The sequence below is a fragment of the Paroedura picta genome, chromosome 5 (assembly GCF_049243985.1).
Source record: "Paroedura picta isolate Pp20150507F chromosome 5, Ppicta_v3.0, whole genome shotgun sequence".
NCBI lineage: Eukaryota > Metazoa > Chordata > Lepidosauria > Squamata > Gekkonidae > Paroedura > Paroedura picta.
The window spans coordinates 107732271-107748042 of NC_135373.1; the positions used below are offsets into that span (position 1 = coordinate 107732271).

Below are 15772 nucleotides of genomic sequence, written 5' to 3' on the forward strand. Positions count from 1 at the left end.
AAATTAAAGTATAAATAATAATTAAAAATTAATACCAGTCTACAAGCTTTAGATTTGATGGGGTTTACAAAACAACAAACACAAATCAACCCCCCCATAGAAAACCTCCACTGAAAACATCAATTATGATTCTTAATGTTAGTAATAATTAAGGGCTACACTGATGACATGGCTGAATGAAACTTAAATGGAAGTTGCTAATGTTTATTATTTATAGGATTGTTATTACCATTGATGTGCACTGCCCTGAGCCTGCATGGAAGAGTAGCATACAAATGCATTAAATGAATGAATTGATGAATGAATGAATGAATGAATGAATGGATGGATGGATGGATGGATGGATGGATGGATGGATGGATGGATGGACGGATGGATTGCCCTGACCTGGAGAGTCCAGGGTTGCTCAATCTTGTCAGATGTTGGGAGCTAAGGTGGGTCAGCCCAGGTTGGTACATGGATGAGAGACCACCAAGGAAGTCCAGGGTCACCGTGCAGCTGCAGGCCATGGCAAATCACCTCTGATAATCTCTTGTCTTGAAACCACTACAGGGTTGCTATAAGTCAGCTGTGACTTGACAGCACTTCTCAGCACCACCAGATAATCAGCCTTCACAACCGTCTGGAGTGAGAACCCTGGACCCCCTTCTTGCTTTTTCTGAGGGGCAGGAATTCAGGGCATCTGGAGTCCAGCTGTGAAAGTCAGTAAAATTAACACAAATTCATTAGCTAGTTAGCAGTTTGGTTAATCTGTGTCACGGTTGCCCCTCGGAAACTGGTTCTGAGATCTCAGGCATAGAAAGGTGCATCTCAGTATCAGCTAGCCAAGATTATTTTTTAACTAGAGATGCCCGGGATTGAACCTACAACCTTGAACCTGCAAAACACTGCCACTGATCCTGACCTCCTCCAGGCTTTTGTGGACTGCAGCCCATTTCATCAGGATATTCTGTTTGGAACCAAGATACTCTGTTCAACAGATACTTTTCTGTATTTTCACACCCAACTGTAATAAACGAAAATATGTGGAAACAAAGTTGCTTCGCACAAGTCCAATTATTCCCATGATCAATTGTCTAATTATTCTGTCTACAAGATTGTTTTTTCTGAGAGCCTCCCCCCCCCCCTTTTAGGCAGCTACTGCCTGCCAAAGAAGCAAGCTTGACTGTTGTTAATTAGAGAAAGGAATGGGAGGAAAAAAATCACAACTAAATGAATTGACTAAATTCCTGTTATATAGATATTCTCTTACATCAAGGAGACAACAGAATTCATCTTTTATTCAGAAGTAACAGTGTCATTAAAAAAAAGAAAAGAAAACCCCAGCAACATTGTCCCAGGAACACAGCATCGTGCTAAAATATTTTACACTTTGGCTTCCACATTTCCCTGGAATAGCCACAGGATCAAAGCCCCAGTGAGTCAGGATAACGCCTTGAGATTAATTATCCAGTTATCTGCTTCAATCAGGCTGCTGAAGTCTGTCTTCTGCTTGCATAACACCTCTATCAAATTGCACCTTCATAACGCATACAAAACGAATTCCAAACACTGAAGGAGCTGACTGAGAAATTTCACTTATAGCTGCACTGGTCTTCTTTCTCTGTCACATAATGGAGGGGATTCTACTCGCCAGAAAGCCTGGGCCAAGGCCAAGTGCCAGTCCGAGAGGCAGAATGTGGTCAGTTCCCCAAAGGGGGAGAAGATGGGTACATGAAATGTAGAGAGAAGAGCAGAGAACAGGACTGGGCGGTCCAGAGATTGGGGAAAGGTTCTTAAAGTTTTAAGGAAAATCCAGAAACAAAAGCCACAAAATATCTTTTATCAGGGCCAACCAAAATAGCACAAAGCATTGTGCAGGCTTTCTCCAGAACATCTGGCTGAATGTTAAAGGGTTAAAGATGCGAGTTTGAAGCTTCCCATGTAAAGTGCTGTTCCCCAAATACATGTCATGGCTCAAATTTAATCTAGTTGCAAGAGGCTCTGCTGTTTCACATTGCCCCCCCCCGACATTGTCCCCCCCTTTTTTATTTTAACCCGTAATGCAAGTTAATGGCCTTATCTCTCTCTCTCTCTCTCTCTCTCTCTCTCTCTCTCTCTCTCTCTCTCTCTCTCTCTCAGGGCGGTTTACATAGGAACAATACCTAAAACAGTCTATAAACAAGTGAATACCTTACAATAATAATACTAATAGTTGTAACCATATAACAATATAACAGTATAAACAATATACTATTTTTAACCTTTTTTATTTGGTTTCAGTGGATGCCAAACTTTATGCCAACTCCAGCTGGGAAAATTCCTGGAGATTTGGGGATAGTACCTGGGGAGTGCCGTGATTAGGGTTGCCAAATTCCAGGCAAAGGTGGCCATTTTCTCCAGGCAAATTGATCTCTCTCACTGGGAGATCAATTGTAATTCCAAAAGTTCTCGAGCCATGACCTGGATGTTGGCAACCTTAGCACAGACCCCACTGTTAGCCTGCACAGAGGCCAGAGAGGACACTATAAACTTTGAAAATAAATACTGGATAGACAGGATTTCACTAGAAGGAATACGTGAAAGTTAAGCTGGCCTCTCATCCACTATTGCTTAAATGAATTCCTTGTGCTCTCTTTTCATCAAGCATTAACCAGACACGAGAGCACAAAGTGCAATGTTCTTTTAATGACCCTCAGATCACTCTCCAAGCATTACCTTTCATCTAGCTACATTTCTAGTAGATGACAACTGCAACATCTATTTCGCACATGCCCAAACGGAGTCAAATTGTGATTAAATTTGTCTCCTGTCATCCTAACTGTGTAGTATTTGTGGGGCAGAGTGCTGATACCTCCACTTGGTTGACACTCTATGACCGTTTACGCACTGGAGGTTTCATGCCGGGCTGCAGGCTGGAGTTTTAGTCCTGTCAGGTTGCCCCACCTCTTCCTGCACCTGCATGGGGGAGCATTTTGCCCGGTGTACCTCATCCACCCCCGACTTGTGCTCCTGCAGGGGAGTTGGGGCAGTGAAGTTCCCAGTGCATAAATGGTCTATGAGAGAAAACCACAACATACAAATTGGTGCCATATCAAGTTAACCACTAGTTCTCTCTGCATTTTGAACACTGGTTGATAGAGATAAACAATTCTACCCTTTTAAGTCTCTTTAGCTTCCTTGTTCGTGTGCTAAATTTCACTACATTCTGACTAATAAAATCACCAGCAATTCTGAGCTCTGGTCTGGATGGCCCAGACCTTGGAAGTTAAACATGATCAGACCTGGTTACTACTTGAATGGGAGATGACCAAGGAAGTCCAGGACTGATATCCAGAGGAAGGCAACAGTGAACTACCTGTGACCATCCTTTGCTTTGAAAACTGTATGGGGTTGCCATGAGTAACCTGACAACACTTTCCATGACCAGCTTTGTAAAACCTCTGAATTCTTATGTGCCTCAGAAATGCCAAAATCTCTATATGGATCACTTCACAATCATAAAACATGGAGATGCAGGAGACCAACATGTCATAAGTAAAACTGACTGGAGCAACTGTGCTCTAAATTTTGATATACAAGAACTAGAAGAAGAAGAGTTGGTACTTACAAGTCACTTTTCTTTGCCAGAAAGAGTCTCAAAGCAGCTTGCAATCGCCTTCCCTTTCCTCTCCCCACAACAGACACCCAGTAAGGTAGGTTGGGCTGAGAGAGCCCTGATATTACTGCTCGGTCAGAACAGCTTTATCAGAGCCCAAGGTCACCCAGCTGGCTGCATGTGGAGGAGGAGCAGGGAATCAAACCCTGCTTGCCAGATTAGAAGTCTGGACTCCTAACTATTACACCCATACTAGAAATCAAAGCATGGCCAGCTTGGTGTAGTAGTTAAAAGCGGTGGCCTTTAAATTGGAGAAGCCGGTTTGATTCCCCACGTCTCTACATGCAGGCAGCTGGGTCCCAGTTCTCTCAGAAGTCTCTCAGTCTCAACTACCTCACAGGGTGTCTGGGTGACTTCGGGCCAGTCACAATTCTCTCAGGGCTCTCGCAGTCTCACCTACCTCTCAAGGTGTTTATCGTGGAGAGAGGAAGGGTAGGTGGTTGTCAGCATCTTTAGCCTCTAGGGAGGGCAGTATATGGATAGGATAGGATAGATAGACAGACAGACAGACAGACAGACAGACAGATGATAGGTAGATAGATAGATAGATAGATAGATAGATAGATAGATAGATAGATAGATAGATAGATAGATAGATAGATAGATAGATAGATAGATAGATAGATAGATAGATAGATAGATAGATAGATGGACGGAAAGAAAGAAAGAAAGAAAGAAGTGGGTTACAAAAAACAGCCCTCCTTATTCTAAATGCTGTAATCAGAACCCAGAAATATTTCCCCTCCCAATCATATAAAAAGAAATCCCAAACACTGAACTATTATTATCTCCTGTTTCCAGTTCAATATTTTAGATGGAGTAGGCAGTATGTTTCCTGCTTCTTAGCATTACTGGATGAATAAATTGCTATTACCTGAAAAAAATATGCAGGCATCATCAGTAAGGGAGTGTGTGTGTGTGTATGTGGGGGGGGGGGGAATGCAGAAGAAACGGAAATTCAAAACAAGCTGAAATTACTAATGATGCTTCTGTACATCATCATCATCTGCAAATGGTCATTCAGCATTCACCTTCTAGCATCTGGTCATTCAGCTTTCACTTCACACAATTATTGACAAATAAATGGACTGGTTGATTTCTATTAATGCTGTCCTAATGTATAAATTTAGTTGGAAGGAAAAATCCATTGTGACCAAACACTAATAACAAATCCGATCATGTATTTTACAAAACAAAAAAAACAAAACAAAACGAGCTACAAATAGAAATTTAATTCCATCACCAGTTGTAGCCTGGGATTAAGTATTTCTTAATAAATTCAGCAAATGTTCTCAACTAGTCAGAATTCAGATTTTCTTGTACATAGCATATGCATAATTTTAGAATTTGGTTTTTAGCTTATAGCAGGGGAGTCAAACTGCGGCCCTCCAGATGTCCATGGACTACAATTCCCAGGAGCCACCCTTCCAGTGAATGCTGGCAGGGGGCTCCTGGGAATTGTAGTCCATGGACATCTGGAGGGCCGCAGTTTGACTACCCCTGGCTTATAGCATGACATGAGCTCTCTCACCTTTGCACACACTCCCCCTCCTGGACCAGTACCGCAAACCTCTGCATCAGCACTCCTAAAGGCTGAAGCAATCATAGCACTTCCTTACCAAAATCGAGCCGATCCAGGTGTAGGCCCAAAGTCCCTCCTCCATTACCTCACATTTTCTGAATGCTGGCTTATGGGAACTTCAATTTTATGTTGGGTCGCAATGTATTGTTTTCTTTTCTTTACTTTTTTAAAGATTTTTGTATTATTTGATAAAGAAACAATATAACAGAAAGATATCAGAATAATTCACAACTACATCTAAGATACATGACACTCATAGCTTCCTCTAATTAGTAATGACATTATTATACCTCTAGCTACCTTTCTTTAGGTAGTCCAAATATTGGCTCCATTGTTCTTCAAATACATCCGTTGACCTTCGTTTAATCAAACAGGTAAGTCTGACCATTTTAGCAAGTTCAGATAGTTTATCGAGCCATTGCGCAATAGAGGGGTCCTCTGTCGATTTCCAAACTTATTGTTTTCTAGTGTGGACATCCTGAATCCGGTTTTCCCCCTGCTGTGCCACCATTTTGGGTCATCAAGGTCCTGTGTGCATGCCCACCACTTTCGGCCTTCTCAGGACTCTATTCCCTGATGTGCTCACCAGCATTTTTAAAAAATAATTTATTTAGCATTACAACACTATATATAAAACCATTAATGTTGTTACTGAATCTTAAGGGCCATTAAAATTACATTGTTGCATTAACACACATGCGCAAAAGAAAAAAAATAAAAGTAAAGTGAAATAGGGAGTGATGCATCATGGGAGAGCCAGTCTGGTGTAGTGGTTAGGAGTGCGGACTTCTAATCTGGCATGCCGGGTTCGATTCTGCACTCCCCCACATGGAGCCACCTGGGTGACCTTGGGCTCACCATGGCACTGATAAAGCTGTTCTCACCGAGCAGTGATATCAGGGCTCTCTCAGCCTCACCTCCCTCACAGGGTGTCTGTTGTGGGTAGAGGAAAGGGAAGGCTTTGAGCCTCATTTGGGTAGAGAAAAATGCCATATAAGAACCAACTCTTCTTCTTCTTCTTCTTCATCTTCTTCTTCTTCTTCTTCGGGAGAAATTGTAGAAACCATACGGCAGGAAACAAAGCCCTACTGTGGAACAACTTGTGCAAAATTGCAGTTTCTCATCAGAAACCAATGCTAAGACCAAAGAAAATAAGTCTATACTGTGAAAAATGTCTTACGTAGTTATATACACAAGCATGTGTGCCTGTGCAAACACACACACACCGGACTACTTACTGAAGGAATCTCTTCTCCCTAAATGGAAGATTAATTCAAAGAGTGTTTCTCTGAAGTCTCCCAGTGGCCACAGATATATTTGCCAGGAAAGGAGCTATTATAAAATGATTTCTTGTTCTGTCTCTTTCCCATGCCTATCAAGATGACATCTCAAAAACAGAGGAAGGGATCTTGACTCATAAAGCAAGACTACATGAATCTAGCTGAATCTAGCTTTTCAGCACCAGAGATCTGATCAGGTTTGGAAAAACATTCTCTTAAACGTAACTAGGGGTGCCAGCTTCCAGGTAGGACATGGAATTTCAGCTCAAATCCATACTTCAGAGATCAGTTCCTCTGGAGAAAACAGATGCTGTGGAGGGTATACTCCATAGCACTATACAGCACGGAGGTCTCTATCCTTCTCTGGGCTACATCTCCAAATCTCAAGGAATTCCCCAACCTAGATCTGGCAGCCCTGCCCCCCACCCCAGTGGCCAAGGGGCACATAGCAACACTAAATGGAACATATTCAAAGTGAACAACCACATCTAACAGAACGCTTTCTATCTTCCAATTGTGATTCCAGTTAACATTTTGCAGGAGAGCTGTGCTATCTTGATTAGCTAAGTTGCTATTGATTACAATACATATGGAAAGTGGCCTGGACCTAATTAACTGACAAACTCATTATCTCACGTGAGTGTCAACAATGTTAGGGTTCTTACACATGCCTTAAAAAATCGGAGAAGTGTGATGACTAGGAACATCTGCCAATGGAACATTTGTAACCGCTTTCAAAAACTGGAAAACCCAAAGCTCTGATGCTCCCATTCTGAGGGAAGGGGTGGTTTAAAAAGCATGAACACCTTATACACAAGCTTGGTGTAGTGGTTAAGAGTGGCAGCTTCTAATCTGGCAAGCCAGGTTTGATCCTTTGCTCCTCCACCTGCAGCCAGCTGGGTGACCTTGGGATAGTCATAGTTCTCTTAGAACTGTTCATGCAGAATAATTTCTCTCAGAGCTCTCTCAGCCCCACCTACCTCACAGGCTGTCTGTTGTGGAGAGAGGAAGGTAAGGTAAGGTAAGTGCAAGCTGCTTTGAGACTCCTTTGGGTAGAAAAGTAGGGTATAAAAACCAACTCCTCTTCTTCTCAAGGACAGCCCCCCAAACCCTACTGCCCACCCTTATTCCAATATTTGGCCACCCATCTCTTCATAGCAGTTGTTTTGGGTATTCAAACTTCTGTCCCCCCCCCAGTCCCAAAATTAATTTTAAAAAATACACTTCCATGTTACTATGGGAAAACGCCATAACAGTAAAACATTAAAAAAAAAAAAACTTTCACTTCCGCATTGCTACAGGATCAAGCAACAACAAAAATTCTTTAGATCCCTTTTTGGGATACTTTGTATAATGGTCTCTCTATATGTTTGGGTAGATTTGTGATAAGTTGGCCATGTAACTGGACCCTGATGATTATGTGTTCACAATAAAGATTTAAACACAGAGTCCGGACGCCAAGCTAATAGGGAGACGGATGCTTCTTTCCCTGTTCATACCCCACCACCAGAAAATGCAAACAGGAATATGTTTTAGCTGCCTGATTCCAATATTACCATGCGCAATGAGGAGAACATTTTATTTGTTCATAACCGGTTTGCTTCGCTTCTTCCCCCTCCGCATTTTCCATGTGACCCGAAATCGCCGTTTCGGCGGCCGTGCATAATGGGCCACAGTGAAGATACTTGTGCTTTGGAAGCAACCAGTCAGAAGCCTGGTTGGAGAAAAGCCTCACCTGACCCTACCCACTTTCTACAAACATTTGGCTGACTTTCTACAAACATTTGGCTGGCACCAGGAAAAATGTCAGCAGGCACTTTGGCACCCTGTTGGGAGCTGTGGTATAAACCCATCAGAGAGACTTCACCATTCCTCTTGACAGAACATCCTAATTCCCTGGTCCTGATAAGACCAGAAGAGGACGTTTTTCTTTCCTTGTTTTAGCAGTCTTCATCCTTGAAATGTAAAACCTCTCCGCGAAACATACAGTACAGAAATGCAACTAACCAGAGATCTTACCAGGAAAGCAGAGACAGACGTTTGTTTATCCTGTAAAAGCATACTGTAGTGATTAAGTCACACAAACTCCTGCTGGCAACAGAGCCTCTGAAGTGTACTTTCTCCCGCACAAATAAAGAAATCAAAGTGGCACAAGTTTTTGACAGCACAGACAGCCAAATGATTTCCATTGCCCACGCTTGCTTTTTCTTTTTTCCTTTTGCATGTGTGTGTGGTCATGTTGGATGTGCAGGAGCATCTTTCACCTACAGAATCCCCCCCCCCCCATCTATTGATGCCTCAGCCTCTCTGGATAAATTGCGAGCTTCCTCTGTCAGCATATTTGCTGAGCAAAACCTTGTCTCTGTAGTTCCCGGCTTCTGAGTGTAAAGTGCCTTGAGAGACTGCACAAAAGGCACCAAATACATGCAAATTGTTGTGGGTTGCTCCTTGACAGCAGTGTCGCTGAGGATTTTTCCTTCCATTTTCTCTAATGCACGGAGAAAGCAGCTTCTGCGGCTAAGGGGATTCACTGTATAAACAGCTTTAAAATACAAAGCATTTGATTAGGCGAGCTGGCACACACCAAAACAAACATTTCTTGCCGTATGGGCGTGTGTGAGACAGAGACTCTGGGCTGGGAAGACTCCTCTGTGAGGCAACACTTTGGATTCGAAGGGCTGTGGTATTAAATCGATGAGGGGTCATGCTCTTCTTCGAGGTGTGAATACTTGGTGATAACTTCCAGTCGCCTTGCCTTCTAGCTATTTCCACTTCCCAGGGAAGCACATTGTATGAAAAGTGTGAGAGGCAGCGTAAAGAGAGAAGTGTGTGATGGATTTGTGAAAGAGTGTGTCGAAGGAGGCATTTTGTCAGGCCACAGACGTAAGGTACGGGTGCCCTTAAGTCTCATGTAAGCAAGGCAGAAGGTTGTTGATTCCAGCTTGATTATTCTGCGGTTTAAATGGATTAAAGCTTTGGGCACAAAAGTAATTTAGCACTAGTTCATGTTGAACAACATTACCATTTCCGTCGCTTTTCCATTTATATTGAGCAGTTAGGCCAAACTGTGCATGATTTGGTTACTCTACTGCAATTTTCTTTTTTAAAAATGAAAACCAACCAGTCTTACACTGGGACAGGGTTGCCAGCTCTGTGATGAGAAATACCTGGAGACTTTGGAGGTGAAACTGGGAGTGGATGGGCTGGACCTCAGTGGAGATGCTATGCAGCCCACCCTCCAAGGCAGCCATCTTCTCCAGGGGAACAGATCTCTGTTGCCTGAAGATAAGCTGTAAAACCAGGGGACCCCCAGAACCTACCTGGGGACAGGCATCCATACACTGAACTCCTGGTCCTGGGAAGAGATGTTTAACCCATTTCCTGTTGGGTCATTTTGACCATCAACATGGCCCTTCCTTTTAATTTTATTATTTTGGGGGAAAGATAACAGTTCCCTCTGGGAACAAAGTAGATGGAAAGGATGGTTTTGAATATAAAAATAGCTCTGCAAGAAAGCTTTGAACAGATCCTTCCTACTCACTAATCCTTGGCAAAAATTTAAGCTGTCTTGGCAGCTTTTTAAAAAAGAGTGGGGCAAATTTACATGCTACTGCGCATTGTGTGTAGTTGAACACTTATTGCTTATTTAGCAGAGGGAAATCACTTGAAATGATTAAATTCCACCAACCACTTGCAGTTCTTAGAGGCTATAATTCAAATAATTATATTTGGACAAATCCAGGGTACCTCAAAGGGTGTTCCCTTCATTAGGGACATGCTTCCCCAAATGGAGAAAGGTCATTGCTAATTTCTGTAGGTTAATTCAGTGAAATGTGCAGCTGTTATTGTCTACTACTTGTATACTGATTAAACTTAAAATACATTCACAGATGTCTGGATGGTTTAAAATGGGCCATGTAGCAGCCCAGCCAGAGACCAAACTCTTTGCGGTAATAATGAACAGCACACTTAGACCATTTATGCACTGGAGGTTTGATGCTGGGCTGCAAGCTGGAGTTTTAGTTGTGGCTGGTTGCCCCACCTCTTACTGTACCCACAGAGGGGAGCATTTGGCCTGGGGCACCTCATCCGCCCCCGATTTGTGCTCCTGCATGAGAGCTGAGGCAGTGAAGTTCCCAGTGCATAAACGGTCTTAGAGGGCAAAAAGAAAAGCACAGCTTCTCCACTGGTCCAGTTTGCCTCCACTCTCATGATACATTGCCTCTGGAGAAGAAGGCAAAAAAGCGGTCAAAAATTTGAATTCATTTTTGCTAACCTGCACTAGGAATTCCATGGGTCTCTGAGACCGTTTATGCACTGGGAACTTCACTGCCCCAGCTCCCGTGCAAGAACAAAAATCGGAGGTAGATGAGGTGCACCGGGCCAAATGCTCCCCCATGTGTGTGCAGGAAGAGGTGGGGCAATCTGCCACGACTAAAACTCCAGCCTGCAGTCAGGCATGAAACCTCCAGTGCATAAACGGTCTGAATGTTTGCTGATCTGACTGCACATTAAACCAGAATATTACCTAAATTAGTGTTTCTCAATTGTTTTCACATGGTTTTTCATCTCTAAGGGCATTGAAAATTATTCCAGGGATAACCTTTGGAAACTGCTAAGTATTTTTGGAAGTTAAAATACACTTCAGTGGGAACAGATTGATATAAAAGTTATTTTAGTTGTTCAGCTATTGATCAAGAATTAAGCATTCATTGTTTTTCAGCCCAGCTGACTGGAGATATCACTTGTCTCCAGATCACATTGCATACTTCGGAGTTAATTGAAATGGTTTTTCTTACTTGTTGATACTGAGACGCTACGGGGTAGCCAAACTGCGCCCCTCCAGATGTCCATGGGCTACAATTCCCATGAGCTCATGGGAATTGTAGTCCATGGAAATCTGGAAGGCTGCAGTTTGACTACCCCTGAGCTACATGTTCGAGCCACCCTCCCCCTTGGTATGCCATCTATGTAAATTATACTGTATCTCAGTAGAATCACAGTCCAATTTTCTGTTTTCCATCTGTCTAGCCAGAGTTGGATAAAATTGTTTTGTGCATAAAAGCTCTCTCAACTACAAATACTGCAAAGTTTCATAATCAGACACCTCTTCTGTATTCTAGTAACTCTTACCCTGCCCACACATCATGCATTGGGCTTCTTTTCGAGTGCCATTTATGTTGTGCTACCTTTATTATCTTCATTAATTTGCAAGTGCTTAGCATCATTAAGCCTTTAAAAATCTGATCACTACCTCTAATATCGCTGCTTCTCATTTTTAATTATTCGTGCAGCAACAGAGGCTTTGAAACCAAGCAGTTCATATTTATTACACATACATCAAAGTTCATGTTATAAGAGGGTGTATGTTTGAAGGTGAAGAAATGAGGGAAAGAAAATAGTAATGGGAACGGAGAAGATGGCATAGGGATAACTAGAGATGTTCATAGTGGCCAGGGAAGGAATGGTAAGATTCAGAAGGATTTGTTAGATTCTTTATCCCAGTTTTTCTTCCCAGAACAGAGTCCAACGGCACCCTTAAGAACAACAAAGATTTATTCAAAGTATATCAGATATCTGGTGAAGTGTGCTTGCACAAAAACATATACCTTGAGTAAAACTTTGTTGTTCTTAAAGGTGTCATTTTGTTGTGCAACCTCTGCTGTTAGTATTGGTGGCATACATATGGGATTTTCAGTTTGTTTGTCTCATTTGTAGAGAGGCCAGCTACTGGTGGAATTCCGTATGCTTCAACCATAGGCCCCGTGGGACTGCTGTAGGTCCTACAAGACCCTGACCTCACTTGGGAGATCATTCCACCAGGCTGGTGCCAGAGCCAACAAGGCATGAGGAAAGGGTGGATAGGAAGATGCAGAAGGCCACACCTCCTTGCTCAGACAATTGTTGCCATTTCTCCCCTTACCACCAGCAGGCTTTTGGCTAGGACTTGTCTGCATGTGTATCACTGGTAGATAATTTGCTATATTGCCCCCCTTCCCGGTAGGCACAAAAACTAAACACAAGGACAACTCATTCAAAAGTCATTTGGTCACTGATCCATTCAGCTGGAATTTTAAAGAAGATGGCCAGTTCACTGACCACAATACTCCATTTTACAGCCAAATCCCCCGAATACATTGGCCATGATTTGACCGAAAGTTTTGGATAGTACTCGACTTGACCTGAACCTGCATTTATTGCTGTTATTGTTAGTTGTTAATTATTCTTGGATGCCAGTCTTTCCTGTCTGGCTCAGGATGATTCACAACAAATATAAGCAATACCTTAAATCCTCCACATTCATTCATTCATTCATTCATTCATTCATTCATTCATATATGAATATATATATATATATATATATATATACATACATACATACATACATACATATATACATATATATAAACAGTGGGGAAGGCACTGGCAAACCACCCCGTATTGAGTCTGCCATGAAAACGCTAGAGGGCATCACCCCAAGGGTCAGACATGACTCGGTGCTTGCACAGGGGATACCTTTACCTTTACCTTATATATATATATACCTTTACCTTATATATATATATATATATATAGGGGGGATTAGTGGGTTAGATGGCGTGGATGGGTTCTCATATAGGGAGGCCAATGTGGTAGGGGCTCATGGGACTTGTAGTCCATGGGCATCTGGAGGGCCACAGTTTGCCCATCCCTGTTTTAGACGTTCTTTTCCTGTCCTCAGTTGTAGGTGTCACACTAGGTATATCAATGGTACTTCAAATAAATGACTCTGGTTGAAATTTGTCAAGTAATTCTGTCCTTTCTGGCTGGACAGCCCCCCCCCCCCCAATTACTGCCAAACATAGGAAATCAAGCATGGTGTCTACTCACATGTTTTGCAAAGAAGTCATCTACCTCACGGAGCAGCTTCTGCTGGCACTCGGGATGGGTGGCTAGCAGGTACGTGGCAAAAGAGAGGGTGCAGTTGGCGGTTTCGTAGCCAGCGATCAGGAACAAGAACGCTTGGCCAGCTATCTCATCATCACTCAATGTTCTGGGCTGCTTCTTCAGGAATCCTTTGGGGGCAGCTGTCTTGCTTTGCTCCTGACCTTGGCTGAAAGTGTCAAACTGTCCTATGCCGGTGTCATTGTCAGGGTGCCGGGTATCTAGCATCAGCTGGAGGAAGTCCCTGCGTCTCTGTAAATCAAAGGGTGACAATAGTAAGGAGGTGAACAAACATGTGGATGTGCATTTACCCTGACACATTAGCAGGAAACAACCTTTTTTTTCACAAAAAGGGATGAGCTGCAAATATGGAATTCCTAATTAGGACCAACAACTAAGAGGAAACAATAAGTAACTACATCCTACCAGTTCCAATTTGGGCCTTCTAAAGTTGATATTAAAAGAAGGCCAACCCCCCGCCCTCCACCTCCAAGTGCTGGAATTGTTTACTTTCTGAGATGCACAGCAGTGTCAGGACATGATAAACCTTTGGACTCAAACCACAGGTGATAGGTGCCCTCATCCACAGGTCAATGATTTTGGAAGAAAGGTCTATGATTTCCAAGGAACTGGTTGAACTGATTTGTAGCAAATAAAAAATGACATGATTCTAAAAGTATCTCCCCCCCCCCCCCGGCTGGCACTTTACACATCACATCAAAATTTATGATAGGATTAAAAGGGGTACTTCCTTGCCCTATCACACTGTTGTTTTCAACGTTGTCCTATGGGCAAGGAGAAGTCAGATGGAATGTGGCTGGGTTTGGTGCCCAGGCTTCAAATATTGGCTAGAATTCAACAAATACTTGAGTTCTACCAAGGCTCTTAGGGTCGTTCTTGCCATTTTTAAAGTTAACTATCAGATGTGGCGCAAATCTCCTTCATTTCAGGAATAGTTTGCAGTGTGACAACACAAGACTAAAAGCCTTGTTGAGAATTTGAGCATGCAGTGTCCTTTGCGATATCTGAAGATTTTCTCGCACTTTCCAAACTTGCTTATACCTCATGCTTAATGCGAATGCAAAGCGATACTGCTGCCCTATATTTCTGTGACAGCCCAGCACTCTGCCCAGCTCTCACGCTATGGAAATCTTAAAATGAGGAATTTAAATCCCTGGAAAGCAGAGACTTTCAGTCAAGGGTACTTAACACCATTCATTGAAAGTTGGCCTGGGGCATGTGGTTCCTTCAGCAACCCCCTGATCACTGCCTCAAGTTTATTTTTAATTCCTCAAACACTAGAATTGTGTGTCAGAGGAAAGAAGACATCCAGCAGTAGCTGCAGAGAGAGAATATATGAGAATTCTGCTTACCAGAAAGGAAAAGCAACTCTGAAATCCGTTTAAAAAATTATTTTCATCTGCATGACTTCCTTAAAGATCATGGGAGATCTTTTAAATTATATTCTCGGAGACAGGATGGAGAATAAAATAGAGGACGCAGGGAGAAGACACATGAAAAGGGCAAATGAGATAAGGGCAGGAAAGGAATCATTCATTATAAGTGTCAAAGGACTTTATCAGATCGTTGATGTGGGAATTGGAGAAACAAAGGAATAGAACTATTTAACATACCGGACCTTGGCTTTGCAGTTAGCTATGTGTGCTAACCCAGCTGGATTATTTGAATGTCCAATAAATGACCAGCAATGATGGCTTTAGTGCTAAATTGCAGGGGAACTAATCGAGTTGACTATTCTCTGAAATCTAAATTTAATCGTTTGCTCTGAGGCTTTTCAAGGTCCTTGGAACACATCCCTATTAAACTGAGAAGTGTGTTAATTAATTAAATAATTAAAACGGAGAAGTGTATCATAGGAAAGAAAGATGGGCTGTATTTCATATGTAGTCACAGTAGAAAAACTATACTTTTGTGAAGTGAAAACTTATTTAGTAGTTGAACTCCCAGGCGTAGAATGGAAAAACAATTTCTTTCAACATTATCAGATTTTCATATGTTTCAGCCAACTCTATCTACTGGCCCCCACAGACTGAAGAGCAACATTATCACCTCTTTCCCAAAATGCAATGGAGTGGATCCACATATGCTTTTCCACCAACAAAGAGCGGCCGCGGTTTGGACGGGGCCGCAGTTGACGCGGCGGATGGGAGGGGCAAGAAAGACGCGACGACGCGGGGACAGGAGCGTCGTCGCGCTGAAGACGTCAGCGCGCAGAGAGGGGGCCGGGCGCTTTATAAGCGCCACGCGGCCAGGAATCGCCCTCTCTGCCGCTGACTAAGCCGGAGGACACACGCTGTCCCGAGGCTTCGGAGCTGGGCCCATTGCGCG

At 42.8% G+C, this 15772-nt stretch overlaps 1 protein-coding gene across 6 annotated transcripts in view; it reads right to left on the reverse strand.

Moving 5' to 3' along the window:
• The window catches only part of TBXAS1 (thromboxane A synthase 1), a 272497-nt gene that overhangs the window by 49427 nt on the left and 207298 nt on the right, over window positions 1-15772 (reverse strand). For all 6 annotated transcript variants that reach the window (XM_077339797.1, XM_077339793.1, XM_077339798.1 and 3 more), the window contains one exon: window positions 13370-13675. In XM_077339797.1, the coding sequence (XP_077195912.1) occupies window positions 13370-13675 (306 nt within the window). The remainder of the gene's footprint in view (window positions 1-13369; window positions 13676-15772) is intronic.